Source organism: Micromesistius poutassou, assembly GCF_964030765.1.
Source record: "Micromesistius poutassou genome assembly, chromosome: 1".
Taxonomy (NCBI): domain Eukaryota; kingdom Metazoa; phylum Chordata; class Actinopteri; order Gadiformes; family Gadidae; genus Micromesistius; species Micromesistius poutassou.
The window spans coordinates 18501547-18514882 of NC_140271.1; the positions used below are offsets into that span (position 1 = coordinate 18501547).

The 13336-nt window shown below is 44.0% G+C and overlaps 1 protein-coding gene and 19 non-coding genes across 20 annotated transcripts in view; all 20 read right to left on the reverse strand.

Annotated features, from left to right (window-relative positions):
• Positions 1–2953: 2953 nt before the first annotated feature.
• LOC311401365 (uncharacterized protein) lies at positions 2954–9553 on the reverse strand (the record flags this gene model as incomplete). Its single annotated transcript, XM_084488817.1, has 2 exons — positions 2954–3552; positions 8827–9553. 2 exons carry the CDS (start codon positions 9551–9553, stop codon positions 2954–2956), a joined length of 1326 nt encoding a protein of 441 aa, XP_084344943.1.
• Positions 9554–9917: 364 nt separating this feature from the next.
• On the reverse strand, positions 9918–10036 carry LOC311390327 (5S ribosomal RNA). The gene has a single exon (XR_014656619.1). It is a non-coding gene; the product is annotated as a 5S ribosomal RNA (ribosomal RNA).
• A 69-nt stretch (positions 10037–10105) lies between these two features.
• On the reverse strand, positions 10106–10224 carry LOC311409299 (5S ribosomal RNA). Its single transcript, XR_014673931.1, has one exon. It is a non-coding gene; the product is annotated as a 5S ribosomal RNA (ribosomal RNA).
• Positions 10225–10293: 69 nt separating this feature from the next.
• On the reverse strand, positions 10294–10412 carry LOC311409146 (5S ribosomal RNA). Its single transcript, XR_014673790.1, has one exon. It is a non-coding gene; the product is annotated as a 5S ribosomal RNA (ribosomal RNA).
• A 69-nt stretch (positions 10413–10481) lies between these two features.
• Positions 10482–10600, reverse strand: LOC311390393 (5S ribosomal RNA). The gene has a single exon (XR_014656680.1). It is a non-coding gene; the product is annotated as a 5S ribosomal RNA (ribosomal RNA).
• Positions 10601–10669: 69 nt separating this feature from the next.
• On the reverse strand, positions 10670–10788 carry LOC311386504 (5S ribosomal RNA). Its single transcript, XR_014653129.1, has one exon. It is a non-coding gene; the product is annotated as a 5S ribosomal RNA (ribosomal RNA).
• A 69-nt stretch (positions 10789–10857) lies between these two features.
• LOC311410636 (5S ribosomal RNA) lies at positions 10858–10976 on the reverse strand. Its single transcript, XR_014675154.1, has one exon. It is a non-coding gene; the product is annotated as a 5S ribosomal RNA (ribosomal RNA).
• A 69-nt stretch (positions 10977–11045) lies between these two features.
• Positions 11046–11164, reverse strand: LOC311400938 (5S ribosomal RNA). The gene has a single exon (XR_014666300.1). It is a non-coding gene; the product is annotated as a 5S ribosomal RNA (ribosomal RNA).
• A 70-nt stretch (positions 11165–11234) lies between these two features.
• On the reverse strand, positions 11235–11353 carry LOC311420103 (5S ribosomal RNA). The gene has a single exon (XR_014683797.1). It is a non-coding gene; the product is annotated as a 5S ribosomal RNA (ribosomal RNA).
• Positions 11354–11422: 69 nt separating this feature from the next.
• Positions 11423–11541, reverse strand: LOC311415535 (5S ribosomal RNA). Its single transcript, XR_014679633.1, has one exon. It is a non-coding gene; the product is annotated as a 5S ribosomal RNA (ribosomal RNA).
• A 70-nt stretch (positions 11542–11611) lies between these two features.
• Positions 11612–11730, reverse strand: LOC311411669 (5S ribosomal RNA). The gene has a single exon (XR_014676098.1). It is a non-coding gene; the product is annotated as a 5S ribosomal RNA (ribosomal RNA).
• A 69-nt stretch (positions 11731–11799) lies between these two features.
• LOC311402824 (5S ribosomal RNA) lies at positions 11800–11918 on the reverse strand. Its single transcript, XR_014668019.1, has one exon. It is a non-coding gene; the product is annotated as a 5S ribosomal RNA (ribosomal RNA).
• A 69-nt stretch (positions 11919–11987) lies between these two features.
• On the reverse strand, positions 11988–12106 carry LOC311395412 (5S ribosomal RNA). The gene has a single exon (XR_014661258.1). It is a non-coding gene; the product is annotated as a 5S ribosomal RNA (ribosomal RNA).
• A 69-nt stretch (positions 12107–12175) lies between these two features.
• On the reverse strand, positions 12176–12294 carry LOC311404069 (5S ribosomal RNA). Its single transcript, XR_014669155.1, has one exon. It is a non-coding gene; the product is annotated as a 5S ribosomal RNA (ribosomal RNA).
• A 69-nt stretch (positions 12295–12363) lies between these two features.
• On the reverse strand, positions 12364–12482 carry LOC311399287 (5S ribosomal RNA). Its single transcript, XR_014664792.1, has one exon. It is a non-coding gene; the product is annotated as a 5S ribosomal RNA (ribosomal RNA).
• A 69-nt stretch (positions 12483–12551) lies between these two features.
• LOC311385232 (5S ribosomal RNA) lies at positions 12552–12670 on the reverse strand. The gene has a single exon (XR_014651966.1). It is a non-coding gene; the product is annotated as a 5S ribosomal RNA (ribosomal RNA).
• A 69-nt stretch (positions 12671–12739) lies between these two features.
• Positions 12740–12858, reverse strand: LOC311404070 (5S ribosomal RNA). The gene has a single exon (XR_014669156.1). It is a non-coding gene; the product is annotated as a 5S ribosomal RNA (ribosomal RNA).
• A 69-nt stretch (positions 12859–12927) lies between these two features.
• LOC311331362 (5S ribosomal RNA) lies at positions 12928–13046 on the reverse strand. Its single transcript, XR_014632483.1, has one exon. It is a non-coding gene; the product is annotated as a 5S ribosomal RNA (ribosomal RNA).
• Positions 13047–13115: 69 nt separating this feature from the next.
• On the reverse strand, positions 13116–13234 carry LOC311399967 (5S ribosomal RNA). The gene has a single exon (XR_014665414.1). It is a non-coding gene; the product is annotated as a 5S ribosomal RNA (ribosomal RNA).
• A 69-nt stretch (positions 13235–13303) lies between these two features.
• Positions 13304–13336, reverse strand: part of LOC311393694 (5S ribosomal RNA) — a 119-nt gene continuing 86 nt past the window's right edge. Inside the window, exon 1 of the ribosomal RNA XR_014659692.1 lies at positions 13304–13336. This exon is cut by the window's right edge and continues 86 nt beyond it. This is a non-coding gene — a ribosomal RNA (5S ribosomal RNA).

Below are 13336 nucleotides of genomic sequence, written 5' to 3' on the forward strand. Positions count from 1 at the left end.
ATTTGCCTAATTCCTGCGTCCATGAAAACGTTATTGTATAGCATTTTGTTGTTATGCTGTATTTTGGGATTGAGAAAAATGGGTTTATTCATTACTTCAATTATGTTACTACAGTCGTATGATATGTTGGGCAGGAACTCTCCCCACGCTCTGAACACCTCTTTGTAAAAAAAAGGAACCTTTTCATACATTGCTTCTTTCAAAACCATAAGCAGACTATGCTCTCCACATCTACCAGCAATTTGCACATACATTTTAAAGAATTGTTTCCACCCATAGTCATTCACATCATGTAGATATTTCTTCACTGTTTTAACCCTCATTGCTTTACGTTTTGTGTCAATGTCCACCAGTTTTAACCCTCCCTCACTGTACCCTGCTATCAATGTTTTGTGTGCTATCCTCACACCCTTACCATCCCACAAGAAATTTGAAATCAGCCGATTTAGCTCTGATAGAACCCATACCGGAAGATCTAGTGCACCCAACACATACACACATTTGGACAATACTAAGGAGTTAACAACTATTACCTTACCTTTTAATTTCAATTTTCTCTGCTTCCATGCATTTAAAGTGTATTTTATCTTATTTATCACTACTGTCCAAGTCACATCTCTTGCTTCCTTTTCGTTTGGACCTATGTTTACTCCTAAAACTTTAATGCAGTCTACCACTCTAAATGCAATCATACTGTCTACCTTCTCCCTCTCCTGACCTATATACATTAGTTCAGATTTTCCTATATTCACTTTGGCCCCTGCTGCCCTCCCATATGTTCCCATGTGTTTCATAATTATATTGATACTTTCCATATTTTCTACTGTTATTGTCATGTCATCTGCATATTGTTGAATTATATTAATTTTCTCGCCTGGTATTTGTATTCCTTTTATATTACTATCCTTTTTTATAAGGACAGCAAAGGGTTCAATAGACATGCTATATAGCAGTGCTGATAAGGGACAGCCCTGCCTCACTGACCTCTCCAAAGCAAAGGTGTCTGTCATCAGTCCATTACATTTGACCCTACTCTTAGCTTCCTTATACAATAGCCTGATCCAACTCACTATTCTATCCCCAAACCCAAACTCTTTCATACTCCGAAACAAGAACTCATGCTCCACTCTATCAAAAGCCTTATTCAAATCTACACTCAACACTATCCCAGACTGTTCTTTCATGTGCCTAACAACGTCCCTAACTGTCCCTATTATATCTGCTATGTCTCTCCCTTCGATACTATATGCCTGTGTCGGTGCTATTATTCCTCCCATTAGCTTCTTAATTCTATATGCTAAAACCCTTGCTAATATCTTATAATCATTATTCAATAAGCTAATTGGCCTATAGTTCCCTAACTCTAATCTACTCCCCTTATTTTTAAATAATATTGTGATTACCCCAGTAGCCATAGATTCTGGAACCAGTTGTCCCTCTTCCATGCTTTGGTATACCTTTAATAATATGGGTGCCAGTATGTCAGCAAACTCCTTGTAGAATTCACTACTAAGTCCATCTGAACCAGGGCTTTTATTATTTTTTGCATTTGTAATTGCTATTTGTATTTCTTTTACTGTAATCTCTCTGTCACACATGTCTAGCTCGTCTGCTGATATTCTTGCATCCACACCCCTCAAGACCTCATCAATACATTATTTTTCTGTATTCCCTTTTTTATACAAGTTTTTATAGAAGCCTTCCACTGTATTCAAGATGCTAACCAAATCATTTACCTTCTCTCCATTTTCATTCTGTAGTTCATTTATATAATTATTTTCCTGTTTCTTTTTCTCTAGGTTTAGAAAGTACGCTGTGCACCTTTCTCCCTCTACAGCATACTGTACTCTACTCCTTACTATCGCCCCATCACATTTATTTTTCTCACACTCTTTTAGTTCCCTTCTCAATTCCATATACTTTTGTATATTATAATTTGCATCTTTGTCTGCTTTCCCTGCTTCTTCATTTAATTTATTTTGTATCTCTTTCTCTACCTGCTCCTTTCTAAAGTTCATTTGTTTGGCATAGTGTATGCTTTTCTTTTTAACTTTTTCTTTCAATTTTTCCCACCAAATACAAATATTATCTCCGTTTAAAATGTTCTCTATTTCTTCTTTGATACATTTAGCTATCATCTCTTTATATGAATCCTCTCCTAATAAGCTATTGTTTAGGCACCACATTCCTCCACCTACATTCCTTACACATACGTCCCTTAACCTCAGTGACAGGATTGCATGATCACTAAGAGTGGTAAAAGTATATTTCACCTCCTTTATTTTGCTGACAATGTTTTCCTTAACCAGGACCAGGTCTATTCGACTCTGTCTAAGGGTCCCCATAACCACCTGCCTCCGCGAAAACCCTTTACTGTCTGCATTTTCCTCCCTCCATATGTCCACCATTTTGTGTTCTGCCATCATGTTTTTCAGAAAGTTCCTTGACCCATCATACCTGTATTTTACGTAATTTGAATAATCTAGTCTTGATAATTTTACATTATAGTCACCAACCATCATACAACCTCCCGTGCACAGAACCTCCAAGTCCTTGAAAAAATCTTTCCTCATTTCCTCCACGTTTGGTGCATATATATTGATTAATTTATATGTGTTTTTATTGTGCACAAATTCAATCACTATCACTCTTCCATTCCCTCCACAAAAGGTCTGTTTTGCTCCACTAACAGACCTCTCTCTGACAAGGATCGCCACTCCACGTGCCTTCGCACTCCCATTATCTGTAAATATGGGCCCTTTCCAAAGTTTCCCAAGGTTTTTCACAATTCCATCATCCCAGTGCGTCTCCTGCAGGCACAACATGTCCGATTTACACAGTTCAATCGTTCTTTCTAGCTTTATCATGTTCCTCAGGCCATTCGCATTTAGGGATGTTATAATGACCATAGTAATGCAAAGAAAAACACAGATTTCCATAGATGCTCGATGGGTCATACCTTCCGCTCTTTTGGCTCCCTTTTGTCCTTCTTTTTGTTCATTCTTTTCCTGCTGGCTCTCACCGCTTCGCAATCCATCAACTCTCCTTCCTCCGATGTTCCCGTCCCCACCACCTCCATGTTCGAATCGTCTGGCTCCTTTCCAGGTGAAGCAGCCACAGCCGTCCCGTCCCGCGGAGCCTCTCCGCACCCCGGGGTCTCCACCTTCCCAGGTCGACCGCCTCCTCGCTCATTCGCCAGGGCTGATGGAGTTTTGGGCGCTGCGCTAGCGCCTTCTTCAGCACTTTGCCCGGATGCTCCTCTCGTCGTGCGACCCGTCCCCCTGGACACGCCATCCACACCGCTGCCAATGGTGTCTGGGGTCATCTCCTCTCCGTTGGCAGCTCCGGTGTTCTCCTCTCCCTCCAATGGTATGGGATCAGAGCATGCGATGTCCTCGTCCCGCTGTCGCTGCTCCTCCTCGGACCGGGACACGCTCTCGCCGCCACCGGCTGGCTCCGCATCCACCGGCCGCTCCTCTCCGCGTCTTGCTCCCTGCAGGTCACACTCCCTAGCATAGTGTCCCTGGCGCTTGCATTTATAGCAGGTGAAGTCTGGGCATTCTCTCACAATATGTCCTGGCTGGATGCACAGCCTGCATACCTTCACCTGCCTGTCGTGAATTACGCGGAAGTACTCCCCTCCGTCTAGCGTCTCAAACTTTGTTGAGTAGGGCAGTGACTGTACAAGTTCAGTGAACTGTACTTTACAGAACCTTGTCCCGTCCGCCACGTCTGTCCCAGGCCATTTCCTTCTTTTGATGGGCGAAATCGCCTTCACGCCCCACGTTGAGAGTTTCTGCCTTATTTCAGCGTCAGAAATATAAGGTGGCAAGTTTAGAAATGAAACAACTATTTCATTGCTGCGTACTTCTTAAGCTGTCACCTGAGTGTTTTTGATTTTGAACCCATCCAATAACCTCGTCTTGCCCTTTCCCTCCTGCATGGTGATCTCGTATATGATCTTACTTTTGACCCTGCAGGCCAGAACAATCCCGCACTTATCTTTGATTCCTCGCAATAGCTCCATCATAGTCATATTGTCTTCACCGACCAGCTCTACAATCAACGTCAGCTCCTTTTTATAGCCACCGTCACTCTCTCCCGCATTCATCACTTCATTTAGACCCTCTTTATCTCTCCTGCTATTCACCATGTTTTCTCCCTCTGTACTAACGGAATTAGTCTGTGTTATTCCTTTCTCTCTTACTTCAACATGCTCAGGCTCATTCACCTGTTCTACATGTGTCAAACTGGTAGTAGCTCCCATGTTTTCATTTACTAAATTATCCATCCAATCACGAGAAGCATGATCAATATCGGGTTCCACATGAATCAAAGTGGCCTTTCCACCTATTTTCCCATTTACCAGATTATCCATCTAAACAAGAAAGTATGAAACAATCCCCCAAACAGCCAGGCTGCAGGGGGAATGAAACAAACTATGAAACTATCAAACTATGAATGAAACAATAAAACTATCAACAAAAAAGTGCCTTCTCACTATCAAGCACACACGGTCCCAACAAACACTCAACTGCTCTGTGCTCACTTCCTGCTTGCGCACCTGAACGGGATCAGACGAGATCACGGTGGTGTGGCCGTAAGCAATTGCTCCTGGCACCAGACAGGACTTTAAACAAGGCAAGGCAAGGCAAGGCAACTTTATTTATATAGCACTTTTCATACACAAGGCAGACTCAAAGTGCTTCACATATAAACATTGTCATACAATAAAATAAAATAATAGATAAGTAAAAAGTAAAATAGATAGAAAGTAAAGGCAAAGTTAAAAAACAACATTTTAGAAAGGCAGAGTTAATAAAAATGCATTTTAGAAAGGCAAAGTTACTAATAAAATAAAAATAAAAATAGAAACATTGTAGATTTAAGATTTAGCAGAAAGCTAAAGCAAACATAAAAGTCTTCAGTCTTGTTTTAAAAGCTGTCAGAGTTGGGGCAAGTCTTAAATCCTCAGGGAGTTTATTCCAGCTATTTGTTGCATAGTAACTAAATCCTGCTTCCCCATGTTTCGTGTTGACTCTGGGGATAATTAACAGATTGGTCTCAGAGGATCTTAGTGGTCTAGAAGACTTATGTAGTGGAAGCATATCAGTTAAATATTTTGGCCCTAAACCATGTAGAGATTTGTAGGTTAGCAACATGATTTTAAAATCAATTCTCTGACATACAGGGAGCCAGTGTAATGATTTGAGAATTGGTGTAATATGTTCAAATTTTTTGGTCTTTGTTAGAACTCTAGCAGCAGCATTCTGAACAAGCTGTAGTTGCCTTAGAGTTTTTTTTGGGAGACCTGTAAGGAGACCATTGCAGTAATCAAGCTTGCTAGTGATAAAGGCATGTACAAGTGTTTGTAAGTCTTCGGTAGACATGAGCCCTCTAAGTTTTGCTACGTTTTTAAGGTGATAATATGCCGATTTTGTAACTGATTTGATGTGACTGTCGAAATGTAAATCTGAATCCATAATAACCCCTAGATTTCTGGCTTTGATTGAGGTTTTCAAGGACAGAGAGTGAAGGTGTTGGGTAACTTTAAGCCTTTCGGTTTTAGCACCAAATACAATTATCTCGGTTTTGTCCTCATTTAGTTGAAGGAAATTTTGGCACATCCAGTCTTTGACTTGCTCAATGCACTGGCACAACAGATCTATGGGCTGATAGTCATTTGGTGATAGAGATACATAGATTTGCGTGTCATCAGCATAGCAGTGATGGTCAATATTGTTATTTTGCATGATTTGCCCTAGTGGGAGCATGTAGATGTTGAATAGAGAGGGTCCTAAGATCGAACCTTGTGGGACTCCACATGTCACGTTTGTTGATTCTGAAACAAAGTCGCCAATGGAAACAAAGTAGTTCCTATTTTGTAGGTAGGACCTAAACCAATTTAAAACCTGCCTGAAAGCCCCACCCAGTTTTCTAATCTGTCCAAAAGTATTGTATGGTCTACAGTGTCGAATGCAGCACTGAGGTCTAGTAGCATTAGTATTGAGATTTTGCCAGAGTCTGTGTTAAGACGGATGTCGTTTACAACTTTAATAAGGGCGGTCTCAGTGCTGTGAAGGGGTCGAAATCCGGATTGGAAGGTGTCATAGCAACCAGTTGATTCCAGGAAGTCACTAAGTTGCTGGAGGACAATTTTCTCAATGATTTTACTTATGAAGGGTAGATTTGATATTGGTCTGTAGTTGTTAATAACAGAGGCATCTAGGCTCCGCTTTTTTAAAAGGGGTTTGATAACTGCAGTTTTGAAGCCTTTTGGGAAAGTGCCTGATTGGAGAGAGTTGTTAACTATTTGCAATATGTCTATTGCTAGGCAGTCAAAAACATTCTTAAAGTGGTTGGTAGGTAAAGTATCAAGGCAACAGGTGGATGGCTTCAGTTGTGTCACAGTTTCCACAAGAGTTTTAGAGTCTGTGACATTAAAGCATGTCATTGCCACGTTACTTTTGCCTGAATATGGTGGTAGTCCAGCATTTTTGTTTAAAGTGGAGACATTGATGGCGCGTCTGATGCCTTCAATTTTATCAGTATAAAATGCTGCAAACTCATTGCATTTCTGAGTGGAATGAAGGTCAGGTGGAATTTGTGTTGGGGGCTTGGTCAGTCTGTCAACAGTTGCAAATAGGGTTTTGGCATTATTAGTATTGGTTTTAATGATATTGGAGAAAAATGTTTCTCTAGCACTTTTTAAGTCTAAATTGTAAGCACGGAGGCTCTCTTTATAGATGTCATGGTGTATATGAAGTTTTGTTTTACGCCATATGCGTTCAGCCTTCCTGCATTCTTTTTTCTGGGCTGTTACAAAAGCAGCTTTTCTCCAAGGTGCCTTTTGCTTTCCAGAAATCGTTTTAACCTTATAAGGTGCAATGACATCTATGACTTTCAAAATTTTCAAATTAAAGTTTTCTAAAAGATCATCAGCAGAACATGGGTTGAGAGGTGGTAGCAAGGAGATGGCCTTTTTAAAAAGTACATTAGAATGTTCATTGATATACCGTTTTTTGACAGTATTTGATTTTGTCTGTATGTCGGGAATAAAAGATATATTAAAGAAAACACAGAAATGGTCAGACAGTGAAGGATCAGTCACAGAGAGATCTGAAACATTGAGACCCTTTGTGATAACCAGGTCTAGAGTGTGCCCCTTACAATGAGTAGCCTCTTTCACATGTTGAGACATTTCAAATGTGTCCAAAATGGTAAAAAGTTTTTTTGCACACTTATCATTAAAATCATCAGTATGAAAATTGAAGTCACCAGTTATAACTAGACAGTCAAAGTCTGTGGAGATGCTAGACAATAATTCTGTAAAGTCATCGAAGAAATTTGCAGCGTATGTGGGTGGCCAGTAAATAATTAATAGGAGAACTCTGGGGGAACATTTCAATACAGCACAAAGGTATTCGAATGATGGAAAATCACCAAATAGCATCTGTTTCCCCTGAAATACATTTTTAAATATAGCAGCAACCCCTCCACCTCTTTTTCCAGATCTACATACATCAAAAAAGTTATAGTTGGGAGGAGCTGTCTCTATCAGAACGGTTGCACTGTTATTTTGTTCTAGCCATGTTTCAGTTAAAAACATAAAATCCAGTTGAGCAGTGGTAATGAAATCATTAACTAAAAAAGATTTGTTATTAAGAGACCTAACATTAAGTAGACCCATCCTGATGGTGTTATTGATAGGCTTTAAGGTTGATTTTGGTTTGGAGGGAATAGGTATGAGATTTGAGAGGTTAGCAGTGCATCTAAGTTTCCCTTTGTTTACTCTCTTAGTGATTACAGCAGGAATGCAAAAGTTGCCATGTTTTGATGTAGGCAACCTTGGGTTCAACAGATTATGCAAAACTTCCTTTGTGCTGTGTCTACGGCTGAACCCTTTTTTGTCTCAGTAATAATCAGGACTACTATCAGTACAGGGAGGGGGGGGCTGGGGCGCCCTCCGCTTGGCTGTTATCAGACTGTGGTCATGACATGGGGATGGTATCATTGACGCAGATGCAAGTTTGATGCCAACATTTCTCCGTTTCTTAAATTCATCTGGAAAATCATAAAGGGAGGAGACAGTGGAACTGGAGTTGTCGTTGTGGCTATGGGAGAGATGAGGCTGGTGGTCATCATCAATGGGGGACAGCTGGAGGTCATCATCGATGGGTGAGTGCTGGAGGTCATCGTCGATGGGGGAGTGCAGAGGAGGGGGGTGGCCGTTCCTCGCCAAGCCAGCATCAGCAAAGGGGGGAGGCATGGTGTCGATGGTGTCGGGCAGGCTGTTGTCTCTCTTCAAGGTCTGTGGTCTGTCTGCTATCTGTGTGTCAGATAGTGGGACAGTAGATGTGTGGGGGAGGCTGTAGTCTCGCTTCTTCTCATGGTGGGAGAGTGAGAAGAGAAGATTGTCCCTTAACAGTTTTGAGCCTAACCTGTTTGGGTGTAGGCCATCTGCTCTGAAAAGATATTTGCGCCCCCAGAACAAGTTGAAATTGTCAATAAAGCCCCTTCCTCTTTCATTGCAGACTCTTGAAAGCCATGTATTCAGTGCAAGTAGACGACTGAATCTGTTTATTCCCCTGTCAACGGCTGGTATGGGTCCACTGATGAATGACCTAACGTGTAATTTGTCCAGTGTGTCCAATAGTTCAGTGAAATCCCTCTTCAGAAGTTCTGACTGTTCTTTTCGAATATCATTAAGTCCTGCATGCACAATAATCTGTGAGATTTTGGGGTTTTCCAGTATAATTGTGGCTAGTTTCTGGTTGACATCACTAACCATCACATCTGGGAAGTAGCATGTTTTGATCTTCTTACCGGTTATATCCTTTATGGTTGAGTCTCCTACAATCAGAGTATCTGGTTCATCTGCTTTCTGTGAGATGGGCCCTTGTTGGCTTGAAGTGGCGGTCGCAGACGCATGCACAGCTCGACTCCGTGGTGACTGGTTCTTGTTCCGTCTCTGTCCCCACCGTCCGTCCGGACGCATCCTGGGGCTCAGGGGTGCACGGGTGGCAGATGCATGCGCAGCTGGCCTCTCTGGCGACAGGGTCATGGTCGGTCTTTGTCCACACCATCCGTTTGGACGCATCTTGGGGCTTAGGGGTGCATGGGTGGCAGGCGCGTTCGTGGACTCCTGGAGTGGCAGGAACCGGTTCTTCATCGGCATGGTAAACTTCAGCGATTGGCTAATCCGGCTGATTTTAGCTTTGGGAAGCTTAGCATTTGGCGTTGAGTGAACTTGTTGATTCACTTTGGAATGTTGTTTGGGCTTAGCGCCGACTCTGTGCCAATGAGAGGCAGTTGGAATTGTCTCTCTCTTGTCCAGCTTCGGGAAGGATACAGTATAGCTTTGATCATCCTGTTGTGGATTTGTCTGAGCTAGCTCAGCAAACTCACCCATCGGCACTGTATCCTGGAGAAGTCCTTTGCATTTTTCTAATGCTGCTAGCCTCGTTTCAAATAAAGCCACTGTCTGTTGCAGTTTGGTGCAGTCTGTGCATTTCCCAGTCTCTGTGCCTGAGACATCCGAGTACAGAGGCATGTTGGCGATAGCAAAGTCCAAGGCTTTTGCTGCGGTCTGATCCGGTAGTCAAAGTGCCAAAAAGTATTGTTGAATCGAGCAATTGAGGTTGACGGAAACAAACTATATATTCTTAAGTATTATGATCATGAAATAAAGTAAAATAAAGTAGACCTGAACGATGAATTAAGTACTTTTTGCCACTGTCTAGCGGAGCTTCGGGAAACACGGCCTCTCTCACTGCTGTCTCTTATCTCTTCCTCTTTAACAGGAGAAAGGATGATTTTTTTCATCCTTTTTTCAAACACGACCTCTCTCACTGCTGTCTCTTATCTCTTCCTCTTTAACAGAAGAAAGGATGATTTTTTTTACCCCAAATGAAAATAGCTTACAGCACCTGGTATTCCCAGGCGGTCTCCCATCCAGGTACTAACCAGGCCCGACCGTGCTTAGCTTCCGAGATCAGACGAGATCGGGCGTGTTCGCAGTGGTGTGGCCGTTAGCAATTGCTCCTGGCACCAGACAGGACTTTAAACAGGAGAAAGGATGATTTTTTTTACCCCAAATGAAAATAGCTTACAGCACCTGGTATTCCCAGGCGGTCTCCCATCCAGGTACTAACCAGGCCCGACCGTGCTTAGCTTCCGAGATCAGACGAGATCGGGCGTGTTCGCGGTGGTGTGGCCGTAAGCAATTGCTCCTGGCACCAGACAGGACTTTAAACAGGAGAAAGGATCATTTTTTTTACCCCAAATGAATATAGATTACAGCACTTGGTATTCCCAGGCGGTCTCCCATCCAAGTACTAACCAGGCCTGACCGTGCTTAGCTTCCGAGATCAGACGAGATCGGGCGTGTTCACGGTGGTGTAGCCGTAAGCAATTGCTCCGGGCACCAGACAGGACTTTAAACAGGAGAAAGGATGATTTTTTTTACCCCAAATGAAAATAGCTTACAGCACCTGGTATTCCCAGGCGGTCTCCCATCCAGGTACTAACCAGGCCCGACCGTGCTTAGCTTCCGAGATCAGACGAGATCAGGCGTGTTCGCAGTGGTGTGGCCGTAAGCAATTACTCCTGGCACCAGACAGGACTTTAAACAGGAGAAAGGATCATTTTTTTTACCCCAAATGAAAATAGATTACAGCACCTGGTATTCCCAGGCGGTCTCCCATCCAATTACTAACCAGGCCCGACCATGCTTAACTTCCGAGATCAGACGAGATCGGGCGTGTTCACGGTGGTGTGGCCGTAAGCAATTGCTCCCAGCACCAGACAGGACTTTAAACATGAGAAAGGATGATTTTTTTTACCCCAAATGAAAATAGCTTACAGCACCTGGTATTCCCAGGCGGTCTCCCATCCAGGTACTAAACAGGCCTGACCGTGCTTTGCTTCCGAGATCAGACGAGATCGGGTGTGTTCGCAGTGGTGTGGCCGTAAGCAATTACTCCTGGCACCAGACAGGACTTTAAACAGGAGAAAGGATCATTTTTTTTACCCCAAATGAAAATAGATTACAGCACCTGGTATTCCCAGGCGGTCTCCGATCCAAGTACTAACCAGGCCCGACCATGCTTAGCTTCCGAGATCAGACGAGATCGGGCGTGTTCACGGTGGTGTGGCCGTAAGCAATTACTCCTGGCACCAGACAGGACTTTAAACAGGAGAAAGGATGATTTTTTTTTACCCCAAATGAAAATAGCTTAAAGCACCTGGTATTCCGAGGCGGTCTCCCATCCAGGTACTAACCAGGCCCGACCGTGCTTAGCTTCCGAGATCAGACGAGATCGGGCGTGTTCGCAGTGGTGTTGCCGTAAGCAATTTCTCCTGGCACCAGACAGGACTTTAAACAGGAGAAAGGATGATTTTTTTTACCCCAAATGAAAGTAGCTTACAGCACCTTGTATTCCCAGGCGGTCTCCCATCCAGGTACTAACCAGGCCCGACCGTGCTTAGCTTCCGAGATCAAAGGAGATCGGGCGTGTTCGCAGTGGTGTGGCCGTAAGCAATTGCTCCTGGCACCAGACAGGACTTTAAACAGGAGAAAGGATAATTTATTTTACCCCAAATGAAAACACAAATCCAGCACCTGGTATTCCCAGGCGGTCTCCCATCCAAGTACTAACCAGGCCCGACCGTGCTTAGCTTCCGAGATCAGACGAGATCGGGCGTGTTCACGGTGGTGTGGCCGTAAGCAATTGCTCCTGGCACCAGACAGGACTTTAAACAGGAGAAAGGATCATTTTTTTTACCCCAAATGAAAATAGATTAAAGCACCTGGCATTCCCAGGCGGTCTCCCATCCAAGTACTAACCAGGCCCGACCGTGCTTAGCTACCGAGATCAGACGAGATCGGGCGTGTTCACGGTGGTGTGGCCGTAAGCAATTGCTCCTGGCACCAGACAGGACTTTAAACAGGAGAAAGGATGATTTTTTTTACCCCAAATGAAAATAGCTTACAGCACCTGGTATTCCCAGGCGGTCTCCCATCCAGGTACTAACCAGGCCCGACCGTGCTTAGCTTCAGAGATCAGACGAGATCAGGCGTGTTCGCAGTGGTGTGGCCGTAAGCAATTACTCCTGGCACAAGACAGGACTTTAAACAGGAGAAAGGATAATTTTTTTTACCCCAAATGAAAATAGATTACAGCACCTGGTATTCCCAGGCGGTCTCCCATCCAAGTACTAACCAGGCCCGACCGTGCTTAGGTTCCGAGATCAGACGAGATCGGGCGTGTTCCCGGTGGTGTGGCCGTAAGCAAATGATCCTGGCACCAGACAGGACTTTAAACAGGAGAAAGGATGATTTTTTTTACCCCAAATGAAAATAGCTTACAGCACCTGGTATTCCCAGGCGGTCTCCCAACCAGGTACTAACCAGGCCCGACCGTGCTTAGCTTCCGAGATCAGACGAGTTCGGGCGTGTTCGCAGTGGTGTGGCCGTAAGCAATTGCTCCTGGCACCAGACAGGACTTTAAACAGGAGAAAGGATCATTTTTTTTACCCCAAATGAAAATAGATTACAGCACCTGGTATTCCCAGGCGGTCTCCCATCCAAGTACTAACCAGCCCCGACCGTGCTTAGCTTCCGAGATCAGACGAGATCGGGTGTGTTCACGGTGGTGTGGCCGTAAGCAATTGCTCCTGGCACCAGACAGGACTTTAAACAGGAGAAAGGATAATTTTTTTTACCCCAAATGAAAATAGATTACAGCACCTGGTATTCCCAGGCGGTCTCCCATCCAAGTACTAACCAGGCCCGACCGTGCTTAGGTTCCGAGATCAGACGAGATCGGGCGTGTTCCCGGTGGTGTGGCCGTAAGCAATTGCTCCTGGCACCAGATAGGACTTTAAACAGGAGAAAGGATCATTTTTTTTACCCAAAATGAAAATAGATTACAGCACCTGGTATTCCCAGGCGGTCTCCCATCCAAGTACTAACCAGGCCCGACCGTGCTTATCTTCCGAGATCAGACGAGATCGGGCGTGTTCACGGTGGTGTGGCCGTAAGCAATAGCTCCTGGCACCAGACAGGACTTTAAACAGGAGAAAGGATGATTTTTTTTACCCCAAATGAAAATAGCTTACAGCACCTGGTATTCCCAGGCGGTCTCCCATCCAGGTACTAACCAGGCCCGACCGTGCTTAGCTTCCGAGATCAGACGAGAACGGGCGTGTTCGCAGTGGTGTGGCCGTAAGCAATTGCTCCTGGCACCAGACAGGACTTTAAACAGGAGAAAGGATCATTTTTTTTACCCCAAATGAAAATAGATTACAGCACCTGGTATTCCCAGGCGGTCTC